We start from the raw sequence: 16,811 nt of genomic DNA, 5'->3' as shown, positions 1-16,811 counted from the left end.
TTAAAAAATGTTATTTACACACAGAATACAGAAATATTACTAAAGCATTCCAAAACCAGAATAAGATAATGACAACACAATCAATATTTGAACAACGGAAAACCAATTCATACCTTGGGTTGCCTTCCAGGACTCTGTCTTCCTTCTGACTTTTTTTTCCCCCCATCTATCAAAATTCCAGCCTGCAGGTTTGCACCTCTACCATCTGCTGGAGACAGAAAAACCCTGAGGGACTGCAGGTGGTGCTCTCAGATATGTAGCAGTGCCTCAAAGTTTTGTTCTCTGCCTCCATCTGCTGATAGGGATGCAGAACCCACTTGTCTGGACTGATCTGGGGTACGAACAGGAAATCCATTTACCGAAGACACGGAAAACCACTTCAGGTCTAAACATCAGAACAGCTATCCCAAAATGGGGGCTGTGTTAAATTATACTGAGCAGTTATACCTTCCATGGCAGCCACTTCAAACAAATTGCTGCCATATGCTTACTGAGGGTCAACCTTTTACAATATGGCAACAGCCAAACTGAATGCATAGATAATGCAGTTCATTTCCCAGCATTACTTGGTACTCAACCGTCTCCCCCCATTGACCTAAGAGACAGGGCTCTGCCATCATATCTACTCCTAACTCGGACTGTATTTCTGCCTTATTCCAGAACTTCCTAAGTAGACACCACCACTACGTATAACTACATGAACTAGGAGGATCAGCCGTGGAGGAAAATTGAGTGAAAAATAAAGGCCATCTGTGTGAGAGAAGAATAAATATTTCATGCTTTTCCCCCCACCCTCAAATACTGAAACTTTGTGCGCCTTAATTCCATATATGCTTCCAATCATGTGCATTCAGATGAACATCATTATTTTCATTCAACTTGGAAGGATATAAGATGGAGTAATTTTGCCAAAAGACTCATCTTCAAAACACAGGAATAAAGCAAAGCAGTTGGGCTTATGCACTTCTTTCATAAAAATCCAAGAATCAATCCTAAACTGTCTGGCTCTCCTGGGCAGCTAGCTTGTAGCCAGAGATCTTGGCAAAGCTTCCAGAAGCTGCAGAGATAAATAGTGAGCAGACATAGGGAGGGAGAAACAAATTGAGCAACTAAATGAGAGGACAATGAAATTATTATGCCATGACTGCCCTAAAACCTTATTCCGGCAGTGTGTCAGACCTCAAGCAGTAACAAACAGAGTTATGCAAAGGCGACAAAAGAGATAAGGAGTCTCGGGCCAATTAAGTATTTCTTTAATGATTTCTAAGGATGTGCTGGGGGTTTTTTTGTTCAGTGTATGTACATTTTTTTTTTTTAGCACTCCCTAAATGGTTTAACACATACTGCAACCATTTTAGCACACAAAGGGGGTTATTTTCCAAGCTGCGTTATGGGTTTTTCGCACGAGTTAAGGCGGTTTTCGCAAGCGAAAAGCACCATAACGCATGGTGGGATGCTAATTTAGAAAAGGGGTGGCGTTTAGGACAGGATTTCTGGCCAAGTGGGCTGGCTTCGCAATTTGCGAAGCCATATCGCACAGTTTTAACGCGGCTAATAACTACACTTTTTTCATTTGCGTTAAGTTGTGTGATATGGCTTTATAGCATGTTACGCTGTTTTTGCTCATAGCATTGAGAGAGAGAGAGAGAAAAAAGCCATAATTCCCTCATACTAGGTAGGTATTTATACCTCTATATGAGGCCCACATAGTTACTCGAGGTGAGGTTTAGGTAGGGGTTAGGGGCCACTTTGATATTCAGAGTGAGACATATGAACAGAACAGTGCTCTCTTGTGAACATTTGATGACCTTCGGAGTGAGGAAACTCACCCAAAGATGAGATTTGTGCAGTGCTCTCTCAGCCTAGCTTGATGTTACCCAGTTAGAGAGTCCATCAACTAGGTTGAATTTACCAGTTTTCTTTATAGGTTGGTCCTGATTGTATGACTGCTTACACACTGTTCCCCACTGCAAACTTGGAAGGGTGCAGGCTATAAGTTTTTAAATAAATATATAAGCTGCAGTGAGTGTAGGTAGGGCAGGTTTATTTTGAAGCAAAGAGTGGTAAACCGTCATGCTTCATAAAGCTTTTTCTGTGAAAGACCCTCACATCTTCCTCCTTTCCCGAAGGCATGTTTCTTCTGGTAGAACTGTTCTTAGACGATTCATAGTCACCTTAAGAATCTATGCTCTTCTGATCCCTGCACAGTTCTTAGTTGACTTACAACCTTCCTCTCCAACTTTAGGAGGGGACTGGAACTTTTGTCTTCACGTGGTTATAGTGTAGTACATTTCCAGGCATTCCTATTTGACTTCCTTTTACCACTGATGCTAATAGCAGTCAGGAAATAGAGACTGCGCAGTTAGACCTTGGAAAATGGCTGAAACTGCGCAAGGCAAGAAAATCCACATATGACATTGCTATGGCATGCTAGGAAATAAATAATCATTAGATGTTGAAGTCTACCTTATACAGAAATAAAGTTGTTTACTGCTAAAAGAACCATTAGATCACATAGGCAAAGCGTGATTTCATGTATAAGTATTAGTTACAGGAATTTTGCACTAGAGTATTAAACACTGATCGCTGATTTAAGTGCTTTTTATTAATTTATAGAAATTATACATATATATGAATTGTATATGAGTCACTTCACTTGGGTTCCTCATTTTGCTAGCAAGCAACCTGTGTTGTCAGAGTGCATGCAATCAGATAAAGGAAGTCTAATTACAGCTGCCTCTGTGACAGTTTATTAGAGATTTTACTTTTTGTGAGATATTGGCAGATAAATACAAAGCCAGCGTTTGGGGGACCTTTTCTGTGGGTTCCCATGGGAGTTTCTGCATTCTCCCAGGGAAATTCTGGGCCTTCACTCTGCCTGCCTCAGCACTACCAAGGAATTTGCTGGTTTAAGAAATCTAATCAAAACTTTTGCCCTCAAAGACATTTGCTATCTTGGGAATCTGACCTGCTCTTTGTCTAGGCACTGGTCATACAGCTGTAGTAACTACTTTCTTTGCTCTTGAGATATTTACTTGGCTCTATTCTTGCAATATCCTCCCTAGCTTTTATCTGTTATCACCCAATATTAATTTCATCGACTGCATTAGCTGATACTGAGAATTGAATGCCTCGACACTGGGAGGCAAGACTTCTGGACTTTAGTATCTAATACCATTTAGTAATCTGAACAGCTTAATCCACCTGGGTGTTTTAAACCTACCCTTCGTTGAGAAGAATTGAAAGCTCTTATTTTGGGAGGGTAGAGGGGGAAATATAGCTTAAACTAGCCATCTTCAGATTGGAAAAAAAAGATGAAATTAATGGATATCAAAAAGCTTGAGATGTAACAAAAGAAATTACTTCAAAGCTGTTCATAAGGCCCCGATTTCAACAAGGGAAGAAAACATCTATTCAGGAGTCCCAAATGTCAATCTATTAGGTACTTTAAAACAAATATTTTACAAACTTGGGGGTAAAGCAGGAGCTGGATGAGTTCAAAAAAGGGTGGTAAGAAACTCCATTACTGGTGTCTGGGATAAATTAGGGCAGATTATAGACATAAACGGACAGAGATCAATTCAATTTATCAAGACCATTTTTCTATGTTATATTCGGAAGGACAGGACATTTCCAATGAGTCTCTCTTTTATAGAGGATGTTATCCCTCAGAGATTAATGGTACAATTTTAATATTCAAGCCCATTTAAGTGATATCCCTGGAAACATCAAAGGTACAATTTTCCATTAGGGACAGAAAACAAAAGCATGCATACAGATGGCTTTCAGGTTTTCTACAGTTGCCTCAGAATCTAATTAACGGAGAATAGAAGACCAGGAGTCGAGGTGGAGAGGGTACGGACAAGAGAAGACATCGCACAAACGGACGATACCTCTGGTATGAGAGAAAGAGGATTTTACATTATGTGACTGCCGTATTTCCTCTTAAACCAACATTAACTCTCTTCCACCCTGGCCATGCCAATGACGAGCTAACGAATCCTAAGGGGCCTGTAGCAAATACTAGTCAAAAAATAAATACAAAATCCTTCCTTGATACCACCCGTGCACTCTAAAGCACAGAAATACTTAACAACCTTCACACAGCAACCTTGAGGGGAAAAAAACAAAAGCCACACTTTGCCTTCAGTGCCAGGTAGGAAACCATGCGAATTTTCTGATTCGCATTTATAACCTAGACATCTAAATAAATAAAATAAAAACAGACAAAACGCTTTAATGGAGGAGTCCAGAAAAAGCACAACTCCCCAGCACCTCCTACCTTACAAAGCTGTGCAGCTCTGTATGAATGAAAAGATGAGAAGGCACCACCCGGCTGAACATCATAAAAAATTACACACACGCCCGCCCCAGATGCACACTTTAGCATGGATGCAGCCGAAGGTCGCTGGATTTATTAGCAACAGGCGACAAGATTAAATGCACAGCAGTAAATGCATCGCTTCTCAAAAAAAAAAAAAAAAAAAGGAGAGGGGAGGCAAATCATTTCTTCATTTGGTGAGCGGTGCTGTTGATCTTAAGCTTGAACCGATAACTGTGGAAGGGACCTAAGCTACTCTGGCGAGGGTAAGAGGAGCGGAGCGAGTCCGCTGGCTTGTGGGTTTTCCTTACCTCTCCTGCTCACGATGCTTCTGAGGAGCTGCAGCTCCTGGAGGCAGTGCTCGAGCAGGGAGGCGCTCTCCGCGCCGGGATCCTCAGCGGCGCAATCCGACAGCTTCAGGCTCAGCAGCATTCGCTTCTTCTCTTCGTCGGTGTTGGTTACCTTGGCGACCACAGTCTGCCCCACCACAAAATGGTCGCTGGGGTCCGTCACAAACTTATCGCTCATGGCCTAGGATAGAAAGCAAAAAAAAAAAAAAAAAGTCACATAGGCAAAAATCAACACTTTTGGATATTTGTCTTCAAAGAGCATCAGGCCAAAATAATCTTAATTTTCCTAACGCAGGCTTACCAAATGATCCCAATTTAGTTTGTATTTTACATATGTTATTGCATTTATGATATATGTCATTGTATTTATGATGTACTTTGATTGTTACTGCTAATATGTTGCAAGCCACCCTGGGTTCTTATTGAAAGAGGGCAGCAAAAAAAGTGTAATGTAACGCATCACATCTGCTAAAAAGGCGGAGGCGGGTGACATAACCTTTTGAATTCACCCCGTCATCCATCTCTGAGAGAGGCGTAGGCACGAACGAGCTTACAATTGAAAAAACACTAAACATAGCAAACATGTACCTAGATATAATAAAACAACTTCTAAACCAAATGGAACTAGTAATCAATATAGACAATATAGACAAAGACAAGATGGAAGCGGTACAGAGAAGGGCGACCAGGAAGGTGGAGGATCTTCATCGCATGACGTACGAGGAGAGATTGAAGAATCTAAATATGTACACCCTGGAGGAAAGGAGGAGCAGAGGTGATATGATACAGACTTTCAGATACTTGAAAGGTTTTAATGATCCAAAGGCAACGACAAACCTTTACCATAAGAAAAAAATCAGCAGAACCAGGGGTCACGATTTGAAGCTCCAGGGAGGAAGATTCAGAACCAATATCAGGAAGTATTTCTTCACGGAGAGGGTGGTGGATGCCTGGAATGCCCTTCCGGAGGAAGTGGTGAAGACCAGAACTGTGAAGGACTTCAAAGGGGCGTGGGATAAACACTGTGGATCCATAAAGTCAAGAGGCCGCCAATGAAGAGTGGGTGACTCGCCAGAATGATGGCTACTGCCTGGAGACAATACCCTTAGTCAATAAACATACACATGGTTACTGTGACTCCAACATCACTCTAAGCTTCAACAGCAAGAGGAAATGTGGAAAAAAGGATTTGCACTCACAAAGACGGGAGTAGCTGGCTTGTTACGGCGGTTACTACCCCAAACCAAATATCCAAATTACTACCTCCACCTTCCTCTATTCCTGATGCCTTTCAACTAGCTTGATCACTCCATTCTTATACTTCACTTTCAATGCATATCCAGCATAGTTCTCTGCTTCAACAGCAGGGGAAAAGAAAAACTGTTACTTCACACATCCAGCAGAGCTCTCTGCTTAAACGGCAGGGGAGAAGAAAAAAGGGTTCGCACTCACAAAGCGGGGAGTAGCTGGCTTGTTACGGCGGTTACTACCCCAAACCAAATGTACCTGATACTTCACTCTCGACGCATATCCAGCATGGCTCTCTACTTCAACGGCATGGGAGAAAGACTGATACATCACGAATTTCCAGCATAGCTCTCTGCTTCAACGGCAGGGGAAAAGAAAAACTGATACTTCACGCATATCCAGCATAGCTCCCTGCTTCAACGGCAGGGGAGAAGAAAAAAACGGATACCTCACGCATATCCAGCATAGCTCCCTGCTTCAACGGCAGGGGAGAAGATAAACAACCAATAAGGGCTGTATAACATAATCTGGGTAAAAACAAATAAGCATGGGTGTAGCTTGCTTATTGCGGCGGTTACTACCCCTACTACCTCTAACTAATCAAGCTAGATATTTCACTTGGATGCAGCTCCATCACCGCTCTCTACATTAATGGCGGGGGTGGAAGGAAATTAGAACCAAGAGCTAAGAGAAACAGATAAGTATGGGAGAAGAAATGAGGGAAGCTTGCTGGGCAGACTGGATGGGCCATTTGGTCTTCTTCTGCCGTCATTTCTATGTTTCTATGGAAAACCGATTTCTTACACCTAGAACGAAAACACATAATGATCATCCAGAACCCAATTACATTCAACAACCAAAAAATACATCTAGCTGAGAAAGTAAGAAACCTGGGAGTGATAATCGACCCAGAACTAAGTATGAAACAACATATATCTCAAAACGTAAAAGAAGGATACACCAAACTTATGACTCTCAGAAGATTAAAACCACTACTAACGCCCACCAACTTCCGATCAGTCTTCCAAGCCTTAATCTTTTCCAGTACCGACTATTGCAATGCCCTCCTACTGGGGACTGCCATATACCACAATAAGACCATTACAGATTTTACAAAACTCAGCGGCTAGAATTCTAACTGGGAAAAGTAAGAGAGAACATATCACTGAAACCTTAATAGAATTACACTGGTTACCCATTGAACAAAGAATACAATACAAAACTTTATGCACCATTCATACACGACAAAAAAGCAGAGTGGCTGAACACAGCCCTCCAGTACATACCCCACACAGAAACCTAAGAACAGCAAACAAAGCACTGCTAACTATTCCGTCAGTCAAAACAGCCAGATTAACACAAGTAAGGGACAGGGCCCTATCCCTAGCAGGACCGATAACATGCCGGTAGAAATCAGATTGGAAAGAGACATCAAAACATTCAGAAAAAATTTAAAAACATGGCTATTTAAGCAAGCATACCACAAAGAGAATCAAGAGTAGAACCCAGGGAACTGTTAGCTGCGGTCAAGCAAACGCCCACAAAACACACTCCTTCCTTCTTAAAGTGTGTCTTCTCTCCTATATTCTAATCTCCACCTTTATCTTAAACTTCAAAGAACTAAAGTTAAGTAACACCAAACTTTTAGCAGAGTTAGAAAAACTAGACATAACTTATAACACTCACCAAATAGTACTTATTATGATATAATGTTACAGTATTTTTGATGGCACCTGTTTAAGAGTTAGAATTCCAGACACTTTATGCAACATAGTTTTTGTGCCTTATTGTGAACCGTTGTGATGGCACCCGCTTAACGACTGTATAGAAAAGATTTTAAATAAATAAATAAACAGAGCACAAGAAGAACCAATCTGTGTCAAAGGTTTGTTTAAGGATGGACTCCATCCATCTATCGTGTTTATCCTTTAAGGCCACTCCTCCCTCCAATGGGATAGTTGTTTTCTTAGAGATGGCACAGACCAGCGCATCCACTTTAGGGAAACGCAAACACTCTCTCTCACTGCCAGATCCAGTGGGTTTAGCGCTTCTAATGCTCGACCCCCTTGCTTCCGGGGCAGCCCATTCTAGGTCAATCAACTTCTGGATGGCTTCCAGTACTGGAAAGTAGTAAGAGGCTTTTTCATAGGAGATCAAAATGGGATTCTTCTTTGGTTCCGTCATAGAATTGGTCCCAGGGACTCCCAGCATCTTCAAAGTCTGGGAAAACAAGGCCGTCAATTCGTCTCTATGTAAAAACAGCAACATGGTTCGATACGGTTACAACTCAGGGGGAATTTCCCTTTCTTCCAAGGTGTCCAGATTGCCCCTTCGTCTGAGCCATATGGGTCCCTACCAGAGATGCCCTTGGTAAAGCGAGGCATGCTTAGAGGTCTGCTGATAGGACTGGGAGAGGGAGGGCTTACCAGCTGAGGTTCTGTCCGGACAGGGGCAAGCGAGGTAGGAGACTGCGCCTGTACAAAGGCTTGTAGACCCTGGAAAAATTCCACCCAAGAGAAGGCAGCTGGGTCCATACCTAGCCCAGGAGGTACTGGGGTAGGTGCCACTGAATTTCCCTCTCCCATGAATGACCCAGTCAAGGGAGTACTCCGATGTGGGGTACTTCCAGTTAAGGCTGTGGCTAACCAATCCTCTGAATGAAAGGAGCCAGGCTTAAAGTCCGGGGAGGCCAACTCTCCTTGGGCTTCCTCACACAGTGCTGACATAAGTTGGAATCCAGGTTATACGGTGAAGCCCTAATATGACAAGCAGCGCAGAAAGGCACTTGTGTTTCTTGGCTGCTGGTGTCATTGGCAGCAGTAACTGTGCGTCCTATTGGCTCGTGCTTACAAATTTTATACACACAGATTTTGAGTGCCCAGGCAGGACGCCCGGCTTTTCCTGTATTCTGCACTTAGTAGGTTGCGCGCGTATGTACGTGTGTGACATTATGGGCGCAGAGCTGATGCACTGCACGTACTGACGTTCTATGGAAGGCAATATGGCACGTACAAAGATGCACAAAAGATGGTGTCACTGTAGCCTACCATGTGGTGTGCTGACCAAGCCCAAAGTGAGGCCTAGCCCCCCTGGGGGGCCACTCATCCCGCTTGGAAGCCCACTTCCCCTTACCCCAATGGAATCAGGAACGACTTCAGTATGGCGTGCCAAGCATGGAGATGGGAGGAAGTCTTACCGAAAACCCTCTAATCGTCTCTCACCGGGAGGTATATTTTCTTCTCTCTTTTTCTTTGGACTCAGCGCTTACCACTTGAGTACACAGATGGTCTCTGGGTGCAGGGGGAGAGGGCTTTGGCCGACACCGCTGCGCTCGGCTTCTGCACCCGCTGCCTTTCAGCTGCACGAGCAGCAAGTCCACGCCAGGAACTGGCTACTGGACCAAGGCACACCTCTGAGGGATCTCGGAAATCGCCTCAGGAATTCTCAACTGGAGGAGGGATCTTTAGGTATCACTGGAGAAGAGCGGGGTTTGATTTTTACTCCAATTTAAATGTAGAATTTCTCCTTCCAAAAACTACAGTAATCCCCATAGGGAGAGGTATGTCCACCATCTGCTGGAGATGGAGAATACTGGAGGGATGAGGTCACTGCAGGGGTGTATGTAGGATGACATCAGCTGTGAAATCTGACTGTCACCATCTGCTGGCAGGGGAGCACAACCCCATCGGTCCTGAGTCCAACTGGCTACATGCTAGGAAATAAGTTAATCCAGGCAATACATAGCAACTACAGCTTTTCTGTTGCCCTTTATTTCTCTAAATAAATTATGTGCCAATGAGAACAGAAAGCGATACGAGGGTCAAATCAGAAAATTCACAACACAGGTCAGATCAGAATGAGCCTGCATTAAACATGTTAGGAGGGGGGGGGGCGGATCCAAGATGGCAGCTCAGTAGTGCTCCTCCTGACGCCCCCCCAAGACCTCCAAAATTAATTTACTACAACCCCCCACCCTCCTGATGCCCCCCAAGACCTCCAAAATAAATTTACTACCACCCCCACCCTCCTGACCCCCCCCAAGACCTGCCAAAAGTCCTTGGTGGTCCAGCGGGGGTCCGGGAGCGATCTCCTGGACTTGGGCTGTCGGCTGCCAGTAGTCAAAATGGCACCGACGGCCCTTTGCCCTCACTATGTCACTGGGGTCAACCAATGGCGGCGGTAGCCCCTGTGACATAGTAAGGGCAAAGGGCCGTCGACGCCATTTTGATTACTGGCAGCCGACAGCCCAAGTCCAGGAGATTGCTCCCGGACCGCTCCTGGACCCCCGCTGGACCACCAGGGTCTTTTGGCAGGTCTTGGGGGGGTCAGGAGGGTGGGCGTTGTAGTAAATTAATTTTGGAGGTCTTGGGGGGCGTCAGGAGGGTGGAGGATTTTGTTAGATTTTTACTTTTTTATTAAAGATTTGTCTGCGAGCCAGATGCAGCCATCAAAAGAGCCATATCTGGCTCCCGAGCCATAGGTTCCTGACCCCTGGACTAACAGCCTCTGCACCTGTTCAGGATCCATTAATGAATATATCTGCTATTTTAGAGATTTCGGACACTGATCTAGCGGAACCAGCAACGTTAATAGTAACCCTAGCATTGGAACCTGATAACGAATGGTTATTAAAGCTGTGCCTTTGTCATAGGAATGATACATTTTTAGGATGTAATATTCGAGCTTATCCAGATGTATCACGCGAGACTCAAAAGAGAAGGAAGGCCTTTCTTCTTTTGAGACATCAGGTCTTACAGATTGGGGGGGCATTTCATCTTAAGTTTCCTTGTAAGTGCATGATAAAACATGCGAATAATACATATATTTTTTATGATTCCCCCCCCAACTGACAATTCCTGATCGGGAAGTCCCCTGTGATTTCAGCTGGGCCTACTGATGATGTTCCAAGTTCCTCATAAAGCAATGAGTCTCTGTGAGCTACTGAGAATTTATTTGATATATTAGATTTTTCTTTAGATTGAGTATATCCTGTCCCCCAACATTTGTAGACTTTAATTGTAGAGTATAACTAGTTTGATGGTTGGGTATTTGTTAAATGATGTTGAATTCTCTGTATTTTTCTTTCCAAGATTGATATCTTGTGATTTTTGTTGTAAAATGCATAAAGATAAAATAAAAAAAAAAACAAAAACCCAACAAGTTAGGAGTAAGCTTTCTGCAACAAGTTACATGACGCTACTTTCTCAAGATGTGCTTCTTTCCTTCACTTTTGCAGTGTGAAAGTGGTGCCCGTGTGGTCTTTAAAAGCTCACGTTAGTCCAGTAAATAGTATCAAAACCCACAATGAATGTAGGGGGTCAATATTCAAATAACTCTGGGTTTCAGCTGGAGAAACCATGGGCTTTTAAAACTCCTGGCTGCCTCCAAGTTATCCAGCTAAGTAGCTAGCCAAATAAACCTTACCTATCTAACTTGCAGGAATTCTAGGGTGAAGTTAAGTTAGCTAGCTAAATTACCTTGCTAACTTTGATATTTAGAGTTAGCCAATAATTTATTCAGCCAAGTCTAGTCGTGCTCTGGAAAGCAGTCCTAAGATTAGTTGGATAAGTTTATCTGGCTATAATCAGCAGTGTGCTTAATTGGCAGCACTCTAAGTATCCCAGACATGTTATTCAGCTAACTTTAGCTGGATAATTTGATAGCTCCCTGGGCTCGTAGTTTTCTCTAGGACCAAACCAGCTATTATGACTTCTGCACTGTACTACCTTCAACCATTCCAAAAATCTGGACAGTCATCTGATTTATAGTCCAAATATTTTCAAAATCTCTCAGCAGGGAAATGGTTTTATCAAAAATTTTTAAAAAGTAGAAAAACACAGATTACATTCATTTCCTGGACTTTACTACAAGAGAGAAAAACGTAGGTGCCAAAAATGTGTAACAAAGCTATTCATCACCGCAGTGGCGACTATGCAAGCTTCTCCAATATTAAATCATTAGCATTCCTTGTAAAAAAGGTGTAGGACTGGGAGAAGTCCCCATCCAAAGGCAGTAAAATTCTATTGTAAGCCTCAAGCTCTATGCCCTCCGGTGCAACCCCATGCACAGGGGAGAGTGGAGGGGCCATTATCGGAGGGCAGCCTCAGGATGGTGGAAATTTCTGTCTTCTGGTGCTCTCACATGCAAATGATTTCCTTTCCTTTGTGGATGGGTGGGTCCTCCTGCGAGTCCGCAGCTTGTTACCAGACACACCTCCCAGCCTGAACAAAAACCTAGGCAAGTTACAGTGCTGGAGGAGTTACTGCCCTTCTCCCCAACCTGCTATGCCAGGTATGAAATAAACCTCCAAACGTTTCTAGGAAGTGTGATGCGAGATGGTTTTCTTTCACTTCAGTCCTATTTTTTTTTTTCTATCGCAGACTGCAGGTTTTGCACCTCCACCATCTGCTGGAAACAGAGAAATAATGACGGACTGCAGGTGGTACATCAGGATGTAGGACAGCTCAGTCAAAACATCTCTGTCTCCATCTGCTGGAGGGGAGGCAAAACCCAGGAGTCTGGACTGATCCGTGTACGTACAGGGAATTCAGATTTTGTTTTTCTGCTGCCAAAATATGAGGAGCAATTTTCAAAACTGAAGTACTTTTATCTATGGATTTTGCACTGGTTCTCAACAGGGGAATTATGAGCCTTCTTTCCTTTTGCAAACTACTCAAGGGAAAAGCACCCATACAGCGCTGCACTTGATTCTTCTTGGATGCTTTTTTTTTAGCCAAAACAAGGGACGCGGTTTTGACAGTTTAAGAACTACGTGTGTTGTTACCTTGCCCAGGATTGTCTCCATGAAAATGCAGGTAAAAGCACTTTTGCCCATGTACAGGGTGTGCAATTTTCAAAAAGCTCTTTTTTTCACCCTCCTCCACCCCACCATGGGGATTAGGTCATTTATTTATTTTAGGTTAAGTGTGATTTTCAATTTCTTGCAGGCTAGGAAGAAAGCCAGGGAACCGCAGGGTGAGCTGCCTGCATCTGCTGGAGACAGACAAATACAGAAGGGCTGCAGGGTAGGTTCTGTCCTGATATAGGATACCCTTTCTGTTTTAGTTTGTCTCCATCTGCTGGACAGGAGGCTCAACCCACGGTCTGGACTGATCCGGGAAAGGAAAATTATAACAAATGAGCATGAGCGTGAGTGTGCGTTGCTACATTCTGTCCAGCTTCATAAGAAATCAACAACGCCGAGACGAAAGCCAAGCTTTCTGACTTACAGACTTAGGAGCCAGCCCGAACAGTCCGTAGGGAAACTCCACAAACACTCCGTACGTCATTATGTTCTTCACAAAGCCAGTCAATAACATCCCCTGATGGACTTCAGAGAAGGTCTTCACCACCAGCCCCTCCTCTACAGCAGACATCACGGAAGGCTTTCTACACATGGTCTGAGCAGCAAATTAAGGAACAACTCCCAGAGGAGGAGGAGCTATCAAACAATTTGCATTTTACTCCATTAATATCTTTCCTGCGACATCAAACTCTTGAAAAGAATCTTGGAAACCACCGGCGCAGAAATTTCATATCCTGCATGCACCCCTTGCACCTATGAATAAAAATACATGAAGACGCTTGATGTGGCCTAGGCCAAACCAAGAGGGGAGGTGGAATTTAGCTTATAAAATTGCCCTGTTTAAGATTTGTTTCCAACTAGTGCTCACCAATATCAACCACAGACTGTCGGTCAGTTCAAACATTGCTGGTGCACAGCACAAGCTACAAGCCAGTTCTAGGCATTTGATATTTTTTCATGGTCATGCTTATATGAAAAGCCCTTAAAATCCCTAGAAGTGCAGACGACAAGATTTTCCAGTCTGAGCAGTTTTAGTGCATAAAAAAGACCTACAATGCTCAATGAATATGCCAAATCCCTTAATGTGCAAGGTCAGAATCAGGCCCATAGTGAATATGTAGGCAAATCACAGTTACAGACCACCAAAATACTAACGAGATACTGTGAAAAGTCCTTTAGATAGAAACAGATAAGTGTGACACACAGAGGCCACAGTAATGCTTGCGCAAGCTTCAATGTGCGTTAAAAGCGCTGTTTGATGTTAACTTTAAAAGCGGCGCACAGGCACACACTGGAACATGTCAGCGCACACCCAGGGACATGGAGATTTTACATATTCACGTGCATGTTATAAAACAGCCTGAGCGCATGCACGTGTGCACCTAATTTTAAGTGGTTGTGCGCCTAGACACGTAAATCCCATTTCTACCATGTAAGTCGGGGTATTTTAAAAACTGGCGTGTATCCACCCCATGACCGGTTTCATCAGTTTCTCTATCAATTCGCCCTGTGTTAAGCTAAATTCTCAAACCCCCCCCCCCCCCCCCCCCCCCGTTTAATAGCCTACACTCCCCACAGTTACCCCAGACCCTTTAAACCCCTCCAAAAAGGCAGGGTTTTTTTTTAACAAATTACACCTCCTCCACAGCAGAAGTAAACTTACGCAGCAGTGCGCACATCTTTTGGCCACACCCTGAAATGCCCACGCCAAGCCCTTTTTTGAAATTGAGTGAGATTTGCCCGCAGTGGGAGATACGTGCGCATCTGGGTGGCTTTTAAAATTCGGTGGCCTCGTGACAACCCGACTTGGGCGCAGATCTCTCAATTTTGACATGCACTGGGCTTTTAAAAGTCACCTTTTAGTATGCAGGGTCTCGTCTACGTGCATGGATTAGCTTGCAACCGTTTTAACACAAAACCCTATGCTAAGAAAGGTAATGAGATGCAAAAATAGCTCATTGCCTACGTGTTAAAATGAGCAAAAGTTAACACAGATCTGTTAAGGTAAGAGGTGTGGTTTAAATTTTTGCAACAATTGCACAAATTTGATTTGCATGTCATTAATATGCATTAACTGTTTTACATTGCTTTGCAAGAGAGAACTAAATTTCAGTTTGGTTCAAAATGTGAAAATAAGGTATTTAGGACCCCCACTGGCTACTGAGTCGGACCTTGATCTGACCCAGCATGGCACTTATGTTCTTAAACATAAATGAACTCAAGAGCTGGCAAAATTCAAATGCCACAGCATCAAACCATAGGACTAGTCGTCAGGAGGAAGAAGGGCCTTTTGATGCATCATTTTCCCTCTAAAACAGGAGTTTGGTATCAGCTGTCCTCTGATCTCACAAAGAACGCTGAGGGCGAGCTTGTCCGGCTTGCCAAGAAATTCCCAATGCTGCCAGGAATACTTCACAGTTCCCTTTGCAAATCCCGAATTATGCAGCAAATCAAATTTTTAATAGTTCTTGAAAAGCGCTTCTTCCCTGCACATTGCTACTTCTGTTGCAGACGAGCACGTGCGGGTAATATATTCATGGTGAATCAACCAAATCTCCTCAGACAGGTTGATGTTATTTAGTGACCATTCCTCAAAGGCACTACCAGCCACATTCGCCTTCTCTTTAATCATCAGTCACCACAGACTCAATTTTGTGCAATCTGTGCTCATATTTTTAATATTTTTAGTATGTATGTATATAAAATCAACTTAGCTTTTTAGTGCTTGAATCCTTCATCATCCACCTATGATAGCCCAGATGTGGTACGTGAGCTTTGACTATTGCTTAACCATCACCACATTAGAGATTTAAAGTTTATCCATATCCCCCGCGTTTCGTAACACTGAGTCAGTAGAGACCAATGATTAAATAGAAGGCAAAGGCAGCTGTGATTCTGGCCAGTAGTGCCTATTAATAATGATCACTAAATAATATCAACCTGTATGAGGCGGATTTGTTAATTCACTAATGTTCCTTATATCCTCCAGCGTGAGACACGGTGGTATAACTGGTATAAATTCATATACACAGAACTTTTCTTTTTCCCATTTTGAGTCAATACTTTTTCTCCTGTTCTTAATGTCTTGGGCCTTCACTCACAACTACCTGGTGATTCCTCCCCCCCCCCCCCCCATTTTAAATCTCCTCCCAACATGCAAGTGAATTTTAAAAAGAGTTATGCGCTTAAGAGTAATATTGTAGCAACTTTCAACAGCCATTTTCGTGTATACATTGCACTTATATGAGTAAATCTTATGGACCGTTTAATGGCATATATTGTAGCAATTTTCAGGAGCGTACTTGCAGAGGTAAAGTGCATTTGCATGGGTAAAACCCAGTTTCACCCATGTAAATGTTTTTGAAAATCAGGCCCTTAGGTTTTAGTCCAATCAATGCAGTGATGTAGTCTCGAGCCAAGGGCCATACACCAGGGCTATTTCTGGAGCCCTGCAATCATGGACCCTGAATCTTGCCATAAAGTGTCACCCTTAGTCTATGACCCATCCCCCATTCTCCCCTTCGGGTGCTACAACATCCCCAGCCCACCTACTGAAAGGAAGACCCAAACCAGGGACCTGCAGCATAGTAGTACACAGCACTTAACAACTGAGCTGGACCCTATAAGGAGCTTTCAGTCATGCCAGAGTTCTTGGGTTGGTCGGGCTGAAATGACTTTTTATACAAAATGGCAAAAATAGTACATAAAATGTAAAGAGCTCCTACAAAAAAAATAAACATTTTAAAAAAGATAAAGCCCTTAAACAAAGGTCAAAATACAGAATATGAAGACCATCTAAACCTGACCAAAGATTATCAAGATGCATAGCAACCCGAGAGGTTCAAAACTTGTAGAAAGAAAAGGATACAATGAGGCCTTCAACGTCACTTAAGCACATCACCCTGGAGATCACGTCACCCTCCCGAAGGCCATGCCAAAGCAGCTTACAGTTGGTGATGTGATCTGAAAGATGCATCATGGGAAGGAATGCTGGATCCTCCTCAGGCAAGACAGAGACTGTCAGTCCATCCTCGGTTTTCTTCAAGACCCTCACGTCTGCTATCTGAGTGGAAGACAAAAATACAGA

At 43.3% G+C, this 16,811-nt stretch overlaps 1 protein-coding gene across 1 annotated transcript in view; it reads right to left on the bottom strand.

Annotated features, from left to right (window-relative positions):
- Positions 1-16,811, bottom strand: part of PDCD11 (programmed cell death 11) — a 134,714-nt gene that overhangs the window by 79,967 nt on the left and 37,936 nt on the right. The window contains exons 15-17 of the mRNA XM_029610292.1: positions 16,593-16,787; positions 13,149-13,319; positions 4,633-4,852 (exon numbers count right to left, since the gene is read on the bottom strand). Of these exons, the coding sequence (XP_029466152.1) occupies positions 4,633-4,852; positions 13,149-13,319; positions 16,593-16,787 (586 nt within the window). The remainder of the gene's footprint in view (positions 1-4,632; positions 4,853-13,148; positions 13,320-16,592; positions 16,788-16,811) is intronic.

The sequence above is a fragment of the Rhinatrema bivittatum genome, chromosome 7 (genome assembly GCF_901001135.1).
Source record: "Rhinatrema bivittatum chromosome 7, aRhiBiv1.1, whole genome shotgun sequence".
Lineage (NCBI taxonomy): Eukaryota > Metazoa > Chordata > Amphibia > Gymnophiona > Rhinatrematidae > Rhinatrema > Rhinatrema bivittatum.
Note: the sequence above shows the minus strand (reverse complement) of the source record. Positions and strands in the feature narration are given on the sequence as shown.